Source organism: Carcharhinus amblyrhynchos, chromosome 15 (assembly GCF_965287045.1).
Source record: "Carcharhinus amblyrhynchos chromosome 15, sCarAmb.v2.hapA, whole genome shotgun sequence".
Taxonomy (NCBI): domain Eukaryota; kingdom Metazoa; phylum Chordata; class Chondrichthyes; order Carcharhiniformes; family Carcharhinidae; genus Carcharhinus; species Carcharhinus amblyrhynchos.
The window spans coordinates 20,665,046-20,679,117 of record NC_137338.1 but is presented as its reverse complement, the minus strand read 5'-3'; the positions used below and the strand labels follow the sequence as shown (position 1 = coordinate 20,679,117).

Below are 14,072 nucleotides of genomic sequence, written 5' to 3'. Positions count from 1 at the left end.
CGAAGAGGGAGTCCCCTCGAAAGCTGGTAAGTCTACTATCAAATAAATCGGTTGGACTAAAACCTGGTGTTGTCAGACTTTTTACCGTGTTTACCCCAGTCCAATGCCGGCACATCCACATCATGACTACTACCGAAATGGCAGAACAGCCCTTGGTTTTAAATGCTTCCCAGATAAACTGAGTGAAGGTGATGAACTATAATTAATTCTGAGGCACAGTGGCACTGCACTTCTATGATTTGGCACATTTTGTGATGGCTTTTATTTCAGCATTGCAGCCATGAGCACATTAATGCTCAGTAAAAAGGCAAACCATTACATTGGCTATTTGTTTTCTGATGATCAGGACGGCACGGTAGCACAGTGGTTAGCACTGCTGCTTCACAGCTCCAGGTCCTGGGTTCAATTCCCGGCTCGGGTCACTGTCTGTGTGGAGTTTGCACTCTCTCCTCGTGTCTGCGTGGGTTTCCTCTGGGCGCTCCAGTTTCCCTCCACAGTCCAAAGATATGAGGGTTAGGTTGATTGGCTATGCTAAGAAATTGCCCCTTAGTGTCTAGGGATGCGTAGGTTAGAGGGATTAGTGGGTATAATATGTCGGGATATGGGGGTAGGGCCTGGGTGGGATTGTGTTCGGTGCAGACTCGATGGGCCGAAGGGCCTCTTTCTGCACTGTAGGGTTCTACCATTTCTATAATTTCAGTGGCTAGCCCAGCAGAAGATTGAGATAAAAATGGATATTATGAATTAAGTGGTGAAAGCTCACAGAAAGAAAATTGATGTAAAAAATTTAAGATTGGAAAAAGTGTCAAGATCAATAGTCAAAACCGAGAACAACTATCACAATTTACGTACCTAGGAAGCATCTTGTAAGAAAATTGCTCTACAGAAATCAGAGCCAGAATAGTCATGACAAAGAGTGTATTCTCCAAATATAAAGAATTGCTCAACATTGGAATGAGCATGCCAATGAGGAATAGAAAATCTTAAAGAGAAGAATGATCAATATTGATTTGGAGTGTGTTTTTTGTACAGGGCTGAACCATGGGATTTGCAGACTCTATAATATTGCAAAACATGGTTCTGGAGAAGGGCAGAGCAGATCAGTTGAGAGGACACAAGAACAATGAAACAGTGCTCAGGATGCTGCAGGAGAAAAGATCATTAGCGATTATTATTAAGATAAGGCAACAAGATTGGATTGACCATATCCTAAGACACAAGAACTTGCTGAAGAAGATGATTGAAGGGAGATTCAAGGGGATGCAGACCAAACAGGAGAAAGAGAAAAGCACAGGACACAAGGCAAATGACTACTTAAAAGCCCGGTGAAATCTCATTCAAAAGGGGCAACTCTTTTCCCAGGATTTTTACACCAGTACAAATGGCGTGCCAATACGTTTGTGTCTCAATTCATTATTGCAATGGAGATTACAATAGAAGTGTCTCAGTGGCAGATCCTTTGAAGGAGTACTGAATCAGGGGCAATAACTTTCAGATTTCCACGTTATTTTGCACATGTGTGAACTCAAAGTTGCTGTACATTTTAGTGGACTAACAATGCCAATGCTTTGCCTCATTACCAGCCACAACATCCAGGGCAACATGTCAATCCAGTAATGAAGCTGATTTTTTATCTTCTTCATATCAAAATTTAATACATGAAATTATTGGCGTTCAATACTGATCAGACCAAAAACCTACCCACTTACCCGGACAGGCCAGCCTTCTGATCCACAATGCAGAAGAACTCCAACAGTATTGAAATCCACACAGCGAGCAGTAAAGAAGCCATGTCCTCTACCCATGGGGCTGGCTGCGATATGGTGAGTTTAAATGTCCATTATGAATGTTAGTGAATGGGTGATTGAATTAATAAGTGAATGTTAGGATGGATGAGGTAAATGAGCAGGGTGACAAGTGGTTGGGTGCGAATTGGGTATGGTGAGTGAATGAGTAGGGTGGTAGGTGATAGTTGGATTATGTAAGTAGCTAGGTTGGGGAGCCTGGAACTCGGCTCCTCCCTCTGCAACTGGATCCTGAACTTCCTAACCCACAGACCATAATCAGTAAGGATAGGCAACAACATCTCCTCCACCATCATCCTCAACATCGGTGTCCTACAGGCTGTGTCCTCAGCCCCTTACTATACTCCTTATACATCTATGGCCGTGTTGCCAAATTCTGCTCCAACTCGATTTTCAAGTTTGCTGATGGCGCTACCATAGTTGGTCAGATCTCAAACAATGACGAGACAGAGTACAGGATAATCTGGTGAATTGGTGCCGCGACAATAATCTCTTCCTCAATGTCAACAAAATGAAAGAGATAGTCATGACTTCAGGAAGCATAGTGGAGGACATGTCCCTGTCTGCATCATGAGGACAAAGTAGAAATGGTCTAGAGTTTCAGGTTTTTAGGTGTTCAGATCCCCAACAAACTGTCCTAGTCCCCCCATGCCGACACTATAGTTAAGAAAGCCCACCAATGCCTCTACTTTCTCAGAAGACAAATGAAATTTGGCATGTCAGCTGCAACTCCTACCAACATTTACAGATGCACCATTAAAAAACCACTCTTTCTGATTGTATCACAGATTGGACAGAGCAGAAGCCATACCAACACCACAAGAAACTACAAAGGGTCTTAAACAAAGCCCAGTCCATCACTCAAACCAGCCTCCCACCCATTGACATTGTCTACACTTCCCACTCCTGTGGAAAAGCAGCCAGTATAATTAAGGATCCCATGCACCCTGGACATTCTCTCTTCCACCTTCTTCCATTGGGAAAAAAATACAGAAGTCTGAGGTCACGCACCAACCGACTCAAGAACAGCTTCTTCCCTGCTGCCATCACGGAACGCACTCACCTTGCATTAAGTTGATCTTTCTCTACACCCTATCTATGATTGTAACACTATATTCTGTACTCTCTCTTTTCCTTCTCTATGAACGGTATGCTTTGTCTGTATAATACACAAGAGTAAATCATTTTCACTATAGTAATAATAATAAATCAAAGGTGGCGAGTGAGGTGATAGGTGGGTACTGAGGTAAATGAGGAGGGTGGGTCAATTTAAGGGGGTGGGGGCTTGTCAAGTCTGATCAGGTGGTAGTGGGGTGATAAGTGCTAGTCAGGTGGAGGGGTGGAAAGGGAGTCAGTATGAGTAATTGGGCTGTCAGTTGTATAGTTACCCAGGGGTTAGAGTAGGATCATTGTGTCTAACATTTCCTGGGTAACTAACCAGATTAGTATATCAATTGATTGGAACCGTCCCATGACACATTTGAAGAGGGTCCCAGGGAACAGGGGAATTTCCCATCAGGGATTCAAACTTCCAGGGCAATTCCCACAGAGACATGAGCTGGAATTCCGGGGGCAGGCGAGGCTTGGAGAACAGTATTCTCCGTGGGCTTCGGGCAGGATCACTTAAACCGTGGGCAGACATGCCTTGACACCCATTGTGTCAATACCTCTGCAGGTATTGTGCATCGTCATTCAGTAAGATGGAGTTTCTTCAACTGCATCAGTATAAATCACTAAATAACGTTGTTATTAAAAACAGGAGATGAATCTCAACATTTATAGGATAACACGTCGTCTAGATTGTATTGCAAGGCAGTAACCATTTATCTCATAAATTCTAAGGCCAGGACATAAGGGTTTTTTGAAATAAGTTCTAAACATGCAACAACAAATATTAGCAGTTAGCCATAATTCAGTGTTAGCACTCCTGCCTCTGAAGCCATAGATTGAGTTCAAATCTCAGTACAGTGACTCAAGTACAAAATATAGGCCAATGCCTGAGGCAGGGTTAAGAGGACAGGGGTACTGGTTCTTGGATGTGATGTTAAACTGAAACCCTGCCCAATTGGTGGCATGGTGGTACAGTGGTTGGCACTGCCGCCTCTCAGTGCCAGGGACCTGAGTTCAAATTCCGTTTTGGGTCACTGTGCAGATTTTGCACGTTCTCCCCATGTCTGCGTGGGTTTCCTCTGGGTGCTCCTGTTTCCTCCCACAGTCTGAAAGACTTACTGGTTAGGTGCATTGACCCGAACAGGCGCCAGAATGTGGCGACTACAGGATCTTCACAGTAACTTTATTGCAGTGTTGATGTAAGCTTTATTTATGATAAAATCTTTGAACTTTATCCACTTTCTTTGCGCAATGGGATCCTTTACTTTCATCTAAACAAAGAGATGTTTTGCCCTAATGTCCTGGCCAATATTTATCTCAAGTTAAACCGAACATCAAATTATTTGATTCATTGCTAGTTGTGGGGTTTTGTGTGGCTGTAAAGTGACTGCCACATTTCCTGTCTCTAAGGTATAATAGTGACTACACTTGAAAAATATTTTGTTAATTGTGAAGCACTCTGGAACATCTCAGGCCATGTAAGACGCTACCTCAACACAAGTTTTCTCTATTAGAACCTATATCATACAAGTAAAATATGCAGTCAATTTTGAGTATTTAGTGTACACTTTTTAAACTGGAGCTGAAGTGTTGTCCTTGCACCACATGCTCTAAGTATGTGTATTCGGCACTTCAGTATGTAGCAGTTCAGCTGATAATCCAGAGATAGAACTGCAGTCCTGGTATAGAAGAATTGATGTGGAGATGCCAGCGTTGGACTGGGGTAAACACAGTAAGAAGTCTCACAACACCAGGTTAAAGTCCAACAGGTTTATTTGGTAGCAAAAGCCACTAGTTTTCAGAGCGCTCAGTTTCAAAAACTGGCCAGTTTCATTGGTTCTGCAAAACACATGTGGTGCTCAAATATGAAAATTTGTATTGAACTGAAGGGAAATTTGAGGGGTGCATAGAATGGGGAACGGACCCAATTTCATCTTTTACATCTTCACTGAAGTTGAAAGCTCTAACCTCTAGGTGTCAGTCTCCAGTTAATCCCACCAGCCTTGCGAACAAAATCATTGTAGCTTCCACATGCAGTTACCAGCAGGTGTCACCATAGAGCAAGCAGCAGCAAAAATTTAATCTTTCCTCTTCAAGGCTCGTCCTATTCTAGCACCCATATGTAACAAGTGAAGTACTGGTGGGCAAAAACACAAGAGAGAGTACTTCTCGCCAAAGACTCTTCAGAATCTGCAGTTCTTTTGATACCAATCCAAGAAGAAAAAACCCAAATGATTTTAAAATGAAAAAGTACTTTTTTTTTGTAAAACTCTATACATTGCAATTCTGGATGAAAATAAAACTAGTGTAATTTTAAGAACAATATATAAAAGTGGAAATGAACATTTCCTTCCCTCCTCTCCACTGATGCGTTGCACAAAGGGGTTTCCTCCATGCTTTAACCAAGTGGCCGCTCTTTCTTTGTAAGCCTGTATGTTTGGGCCAAATGTGGAGCCTGTGGACAGTGGGACAGAGCATTTGGCGGGCAATAATTCTGTACAGTAGTACTACACAGAAGTTAATGAGAATCCCACTCCAAAGCAGATATGAGATTTTCACATTTGGGAGCAGACTGTTAGTGAAAATAGAACAATGATTCTTAGCACTCCCTTACCAGAACCACAAAAACTGTGAGGAACTTGGCTCTCAACCCAGGGCTGAAATGTGGTTTTTCCATAGTGAAATTGATGCTATCTAAATCTCTACATTACAGGGGAATTGAACTATTACTCTTTTTTGATCTGTGCAGCTGCCCAGGCAGGATAGAAACAGGGAACCACAACTGCTTAGAACATGGAACATTACAGCGCAGTACAGGCCCTTCGGCCCTCGATGTTGCGCCGACCAGCGGAACCAATCTAATGACCCCCTAACCCAAACTATTCCAATGTTATCCATACGCCTATCCACTGACCATTTGAACGCCCTTAAAGTTGGCGAGTCCACAACTGCTGCAGGCAGGGCATTCCATGACCTTACTATGCCCTCTGAGTAAAGAACCATATGCTTCTGCATATGAATGTCAGGTTTCTGTAACAGGAGATAAAGTAGATATTTATTTTGTATGAAATTACTTTTTGATAAATTTATTTTAAAAAAAACACATTTTCTCAAACATTCTATTACAACTTGAGGCCTTCCATTGAACTACTGAAGAAGCAATAAATGTAGTCTATTATTTTCAAACAACATAATTTGAGTCCTGGATTCCTGCAATGCCGCTTCTCAATCCCACACCACAATGTGAAATGATCTTACAAAGATCAGTGTGTATCTCCAGGCATCTTGGTAAATAAGTTACGTAACAGTGCCCAAACTGAAAACAAACACAACTAGAAAAATAGCAGAATTGTCGAACAGCTAATTTCCATATCAAACAAGAAACTAGAACAGGCGTCAGGAAGATACAAAACCCTACTTTTATATTCTTTACTGGAAACATCATCATCGTTTAAAAAAAATAAACTATTAGGAAAATTATCAACTTGAACGTTTACGTCATTAGGAGTTAAAGTGATTGCAAGTAACATCACGGTGCTTCAAGAGTGCTGCTTTCGTGTGAAAGGAGGTGGAGTACATTTAATTATATTTCAGCCCTGTGCATGTGTACGTCAATTCAGCTTCTTCGGGTTACCATTCAAACCACTCTGCATGATGCAATCAGTAATCACTGGCGGAACATTTATCCACCTACGGAAATAAGCAAAATGGGATGAGTAGTTTAATTCCGTGTTTTTTTTTGGGAAGTTCATTAAGAGAGGTTTTAATGATGAAATCTCGTTTTGGCTGGGGTCGATCACTGTCTTCACTTCCAATGCCCATTCTCTCAGTTTCCCAAGAGGCTTTCAATGCAATTGTGACTCGCGATGCTCCTCACATCACTGTTCCACAGGCAAAAGGATTAGTTAGTGCTTAATCTTTCAATGGTCCAACAACTAGTGGTTTGTGTCCCCAGGATAAGTAGAACTCCAGACATCATAGGAAGCTGTGTTCAACAACAGTACTGATTGCAAAAAAGAATGTTTACTTCAATATTTTCCAGTCAAGTCAAAAATTGTATTGGATGCCTTCAGCTTCTTCAGAAGCATTTGTTCAGCAGTAATATTATGGTACACCATCTGTAAATTGAACAGGGCAATTAATAGTGTCCAAAACATACTTCGACATTTCATCATACTTAACCTGAAACAAACAAGCTTTGTTTTTAATAACGCTTTCATTCATAAAACATATTAGGTATGGGGCATGACTCGTAGTTTGGATGCAAAAGTCACACTGAGTCACAGGGCTTGACTTCTTCCTTGTCAATGATGCAGAGCAAATTTATCACCAGGTTATTGAAAACTGGCAGTAGTACTGCAGTGACAGAAAACAGTTCTTTAATGATCAGCACCAGTATGAACACTTAATTTGGCAACACAAGACCCATATAGCTGCAAAATATAAACAGAACATTTGACCATCTGAGTTAGAAGCAAGGGTTTGTTGGCTATACGACCCTCATTCCTGTTCTACCATTTGATAGAATCGTGGTTGATCTGATTATGGCCTCAATGCTACTTTCCTGACTACACCTTATGCCTTTCACCTCCTTTATCAATCAAGACCTTATCTAGCACAACTTTAAAAATATTCAGTGATTCGGCCTCCACTGATCTCTGGGAAAGAGAATTTCACAGGCTAACAACCCTGAGAGAATATAATTCTCCTCATCCCTGCCTTAAATGGGAGACCTCTTATTTTTAAGAGATGTCCTCTAGTTCTAGTCTTATCCATAAGGACGAATATCCTCTCAGCATCCACCATGTCCAGTTCCCCCAGGGTCTTATATGTTTCCATCAGATCACCTCTCATTCTTCTCAATCCCAATGGGTACGTGCCCAAGCTATTCAACATTTCCTCATAGCATAAGCACCTTCACCCCGCCGCCCCAACAATCCCAGGAACCAGTCAAATGAACCTTCTCTGTACCGCTCCTAATCCAATTTTATCCTTTCTTAAATAAGGGAACTAAAACTGTAGACAATAGTCTAGATGTGATCTCACCAACACCCTGCACAACCGTAGCAAAACATCCCTACTTTATATTCCATTACCCTTGCAATAAACACCAACATTACTTTTGCTTTCCCAATCACTTACTGTATTCGCATGTTAACGTTTGGGAATTCATGTACCAGGACACCCAGATCCCTCTGTGCCACCAAGCTCTGCAATCTCTCTCAATTTTGATAATATAGTGATTTTCTATCCTTTTCATCAGAGTGGACACATTCACATTTTCCCACTTTATACTCCATCTGACTATTTTTTGCCCACTTACTTAACCTGTCTTTATCCTTTTACAGACTCCTTTTGTACTCTCATTCCTATCTTTATGTCATCAGCGCTCCACTAGTTACAGGTTGCCAAACTGAAAATGGCCTATTTATCCCCACTCTCTGCTTCCTGTTAGTTAATCAATCTTCTAAGCATGGTAATAAGTTATCCCCTACACCGTGAGCTCTTACTTTGTGCAATAACCTTTGATGTAGCATTTTATCAAATGCCTTCTGGAAACCCAAGGACAATAGGTTCCCCTTTATCCAGCTTGCCTGTTATTTCCTCAAAGAACTCAGTGAAATACTACTTCCCTTTCACAAAACCATGTTGACTCTGCCTGATTGCATTAAGATTTTCAACAGGTTCATGTTTCCCATTTCATTTAAGTACCATGCAAGGGCAAGTCCTCCATGATGTCAAATTCCGCACACCAAATCACTGTCATGTTATGTAGCAATAAAGACTAGTTTCAGATTTCCACTTCCCTGAGAGTTACCATCCATATTTCGGTGGACATCACAAGCAGCCTTTAATCACCATATCAACAGCCCATTCCTGTCTGATGCCAGCAGAATGCAGGACTGCTATCATCAAAAGAAGAATTCTTATTCAATGGTATACCAAGATGGGTTCTCATTGCATCTAAAATGTTAGAAAAAGCCTTTGATTAACTAACCCATTTCCTTTTAGCCAGCAATATAAAGCAGTGTATCAGCTTAGAGATTTGTTTAGATTTTAATCATGTAAGGCTATGGGTTCCAATGAGATCCCAATCGGATGGAAGCTGAGGCGGTAAACAGTCATCTGATCAATGTTTACTAACTCGCCAATGTACCAGCTGGACCCCAGGATCTTTATTCTTCATGTGCTCTTCTATACAGCATCAAAAACACCGATGTGAAGCTGGGGTTTCCTGCTTTAGCTATGCAGATAGTCCTCACCATTGATTTAATTTTGTCCCGAACAGATAAGCTACTGAGCTCAGAGGTCAAGAAAGCTACTTAAGGCGTAATGTCTTATTTCCCATTCTAAGGTCCAGGAACAACATGAATAATTTCAGCCTTTAGCATATTTTTGTTTCAATAACCATTTACAAGGCAAGGACAGCAGGGAAAGTGCTATTTCACATCAAAACTTAATTCAAATTAATGATCTCAGACTTCAAAAATGGTTTGAAATAAAATCTGTAGCCTAGGTTTCTCACTCGTGCAGAATTGGGCCTCATCTTCAATGTGGCAGAGCTCCCAACTTACCACACTTATGCACCCTTGACTCAAAGTGATGCTCACAACCTCAGGCACTTAAATATTTCTGGCCGGATTTCAAGCCTCTGCCAAGAAGCCTGCTGCTAGTGTGCCAAAAAATTCTTGAAGCAAGTCTTAGGTCTACTGGTGCAACTGTAAAAATGCTTTTTAAATCCTTTTGAGTTTGGTGCCATGGGTTTCTGGATGAACGTGGGCCGTAAAGATAGTCATTAATGAATCAGAGAGTGGCGAGATTGTGGAATTCATGGAGTGGTTCAGGTGAATAAGACAGAGGTGAAGCTACATAAGTAAAAAGAGGAAAGAAATAAATGGTTATGTAGATAAGATGAAATGAGGTAAGGTAGGGAGAGTTAGAAAAAAAACCATGCACACCAGCATAGATCTGTTGGATTGGATAGCCTATTTCTGTGCTCCAAGTTCTATGTAGACTCATCAATACTGGACGTAGTATCACTGAGGGTTAAACGATTGAAAATACATTTTGTGTGGCGTGGAGTTGAGACCACAATTAGTTCAGCCATGCTCTTATCTGCAGACATGTGTATATATCTGTAACCTAACGGAAATGTGTTGCATTGCAGTTGCTTTTTAGTTTGCAATTTGTAGCTTATTACACACAAACTGTCAAAAGTTTTCATTTTCTCCCATACGCAAAGGCTGGAAGTAAAACATACTTGGACTTTAATCATTAAAATGTACTGTAGCATAAGGACTCATTGCCCAATCTTGTGCATTCGACCTCAGATTTTGCCTACATTGTCAAATTTCAATTGAAAACCATGGAGTAGTTATCTGGCGAGCCATTAGATCACAGTAGCTTCATTAAAGTGTTATCACTCTCGTTTCTAGCTCAGAGCATTGTGACTACAAGCTCCACCTATTAATAAGGATGACGTTCAAGTAAAACATTGAGGGTAAGCTGCACTGTTGATGGCACCACTGGTCCAGGTTGATGCTTAGGATCCTGATTTTCCCCAGGAGTCTGAGTCCCTCTCAAATATTCACCAAAAGCAATTCATTGGCCATTCATGTCATTGCTTCCATATGTTATTGTGTAAAAAAAATGCTCCGCTTACATGACAACTGTCATTACTGCACCTCTCAGCAATTCAGTGCATGCAAAAACCTTTTGGTTGGTTTCTGAAAGATGAGATAAGGCATTTTCCTCCAATCATAGAAACCCTACAACACAGAAAGAGGCCACTCGGCCCACTGAGTCAGCACCGACAACAATCCCAGCCAGGCCATATCCCCGTAACCCCACACATTTACCCTGCTAATCTCTCTAACATAAACATCCCAGGGCACTAAGGGGCAATTTAGCACGGCCAATCAACCTAACCTGCACAGCACATCTTTGGAGTGTGGGAGAAAACCAGAGGAAATCCATGCAGGCACGGGGAGAACATGCAAACTCCACACAGACAGTGACCCAAGTTGGGAATCGAACCCAGGTCGCTGGAGCTGTGGGGCAGCAGTGCTAACCACTGTGCCACTGTACATTGTGATATTTTGGTAAAGATTAAACAAGAGAACACACACTGCAGTGGAATAAAGTGATACCAGAAAATAGTTATTAGAGGACAACTGAGTACAGGGAATGCAAGAGATTTAGAAGCTGAAACTTTAAGTGTAACTGCTGAATGGGATTCTACAAAAGAAAGTGCTTGCTTGGGCAAGGAAATCCCTGACTGAAGACAAGCAAGGACCAGCTCTAAAATTAATTCACAGCCAACAACATTCACTAATCCTGGAGTTTTTTGAAACTCTTACATGTAGGAAAATTTTTAAAAAATACTCCGTTCTCCTTTTGCATTTCTTAAGTAAGGAAACCTATATGCTGTTTAAATGAGTTTCTGATAAATAAATAGAAACTGAATTTGATTTAGTGGCTTACCTTTTTCATGGCTGACATGGTGTCACTGCCGTAATAATGCAAAGTGCCATTAGGATTATATACATCATATTTAAAGCCTGCTATGTGAACTTTATCACACACACTGAGTGCCATAGCTATTGCGATAATTCCAGTTGTTGGATATTGAGGTGGCTGTCAGAAACAACAAGTCAAAGGTAAGTGCATTTGCAAAAGCATCAAAGCTGAGTAAAAAATAAATCAATCTTTTGAGCACAGAAACTGCAATGCCTTTAGGGGCGTTGAACCTGAAAAAGGCATGTTCCATAAAGACTTATTTAATACTTAAATCAAGCGATAAAATCAGACCATGATTACACAGATTAAGAGGCCTCTTTATTTCAACATTTTACTAATATTCTTCTTAATTGTAGAATCCCTACAGTGCAGAAGAAGGGGGCCATTCAGCCCATTGAGTCTGCACCAACCACAATTCCACCCAGGTTCCATCCCCACAACCCCATGCACCTACTCTAGCCAGTCCCTCCCTGGGGCAATTTAGCATGGCCAATCCACCTAACCAGCACATCTTTGGACGGTAGGGGGAAAAGTTGGAGCACCCAGAGGAAACCCACGCCGACACGGGGAGAACATGCAAACTCCACACAGACAGTGACCCAAGGCGGGAATCAAACCCAGGTCCCTGGTGCTGTGAAGCAGCAGTGCTAACTACTGTGCCACCGTGCTGCCTTAATCACCAAATAATTATACACAGTAAATTTCATCAAACGGGCCAAACTGATTTTCGGATCTACAACATTTTGCTATGGAGCCAATGTCCACTCTTACTGTTCATTACTGGGATCAATTCAACAATTCATCTGTTTCCTAAGCACCCTAAGGCACAGTGGCATAGCGGGTGGCACTGCTGCTTCACAGCACCAGGGACCCGGGTTTGATTCTGACTTGGCTGACTGTGTGGAGTTTACCCTCCCCATATCTGCATGGGTTTCCTCTGGTTTCTGCCCAAAAATGAGCAGGTTAGGTAGACTGCCCAAGCTAAAATGTCCCTTCATATCCCAAGATGTGTAAATTAGGGGGATTAGCGGAGTAAATATGTAAGGAAACGATGGAGCAGGACAGGTGGGGTGGGTGCTGCCTGGGTAAGTTGCTCTATCACAGACTCAATGGGCTGAAATGCTAACTCGGGTATATGAATCCTAAGGGAGAAGAAGAAAGCTAATTCCACAGGGTGCAGTCGAGGGCTGTTCCCCTGCAGCACAGCCTGCAGGATCAGGAAGATTGGATCAGCATACTCGGTGCTGGGCTGCCAATTTCAGAGGAGAAAGATGTTCAAATATCAAGGCCAAACTATGACCTAATTTGATACTAGAAATTCATAAGTTGGTCTCACTCCAGATTTACTGAGAGCACAGCTTGAGATTTTCCAAGTACCTGCCCAAAAAAAGCCCACGTAAACTCGTAAGATATTCACCAGATTGTGAAATCATCAATACTTTCATTTGGACTTGAATCATTCAACTTGTGCAATAAAACTTTTCCTTTTAAGCCTGTCGCTTGCTTGTTGTTTTCTTTCCATTCAGTCTTCTCTCCGTTCGCACTCCTGCAGCAGCAATGGTCACGTTACCTGCAACTCGCCCTGTGAGTTACAAAGAGTGCTGATCTCCATTTCACACTGGCTGGCTTGGATTTCCTCACCTCGTTCAAGCTCAATAGAGGGAGAAGCAGGTTTCAGACACAATAGACCAGCACCCATTTATGGCTGGCACAACTATTTGAATAAGAAAGACTAATAGATAGATGTCCATTGGGCTGTTGACGACAGTGCAGAATCTCAGTCAAAACTAGTGAGTACAATAGTTGACCGTGCTACTGAAAAGTTGAAGCTGCACTTCCAATAGGTGGAAATCACGAGAGGAGGTTTGTACTCTGTCGTCGCAAATTTCAAAAGATAACCTGCGTCTTCTACAGACGCACACTCACTTTAGGAGAATGGAAGCCAGTTAGCCAATGCTACTGGAAACCGCTTTGCATCCTTGTCAAGGGAGAATGAAGGGGAAGGAGAAGTGGCCTCAGCTGATGCAAACCTGAGCACAGTTTGACTGAACGGACTTTAATGGAAAGCAACCTTACAGCCTCTGTATGAACACTCCTATAAGCTCCTCTACATTTCACTTGCTCCAATGTCCTAGGTCAAATCCCCCAACCGCCATCACCAAACCCCATATCTCTAACTCAGCATTGAGTCACACACCCAAGAAAGTCCCTGGAAGTCCTCCTCACTAACATCCCAGCGACTTTTCCCAGCATGGACCAGTCAAGCAACAACTTGAAATAGAAAGGTTTAATTCTGGGAGTCTGACTATCAAGATCCCAGGCTTCTTCATTACCGTCTCCAGATTTGCCTTATCCCATGGACAGAGGTGGGTGTACAGTGGTACGGATTGGGAAAGGGTGGCCCTGAAAGTCTTCAAAATTGATTCCAGATCCCAGTAAACCTCATGGGACAGGAAGTCTCCTGCCGATTATGAACTACTTTCTCCATCAGCTGACGAATCAATCCTCCTCCACCAAGAAGCAGCACTGAGGGTAGGAAGGGAATGTATTGGGAGGGGATCTCGACTGGCTCTGTATCAGCACTATTAACTGAGCTGCTTCAGCTGCTGCATTATTATTTGGTTTTTGCCACTGCCT

At 42.1% G+C, this 14,072-nt stretch overlaps 1 protein-coding gene across 1 annotated transcript in view; it reads right to left on the bottom strand.

The window, feature by feature from the left end:
- Window positions 1-5,895: 5,895 nt before the first annotated feature.
- Window positions 5,896-14,072, bottom strand: part of LOC145353131 (type 2 lactosamine alpha-2,3-sialyltransferase-like) — a 50,192-nt gene continuing 42,015 nt past the window's right edge. The window contains 2 exon segments of the mRNA XM_080203547.1: window positions 5,896-7,033; window positions 11,400-11,552. Of these exon segments, the coding sequence (XP_080059673.1) occupies window positions 6,944-7,033; window positions 11,400-11,552 (243 nt within the window). The 3' untranslated portion in view covers window positions 5,896-6,943.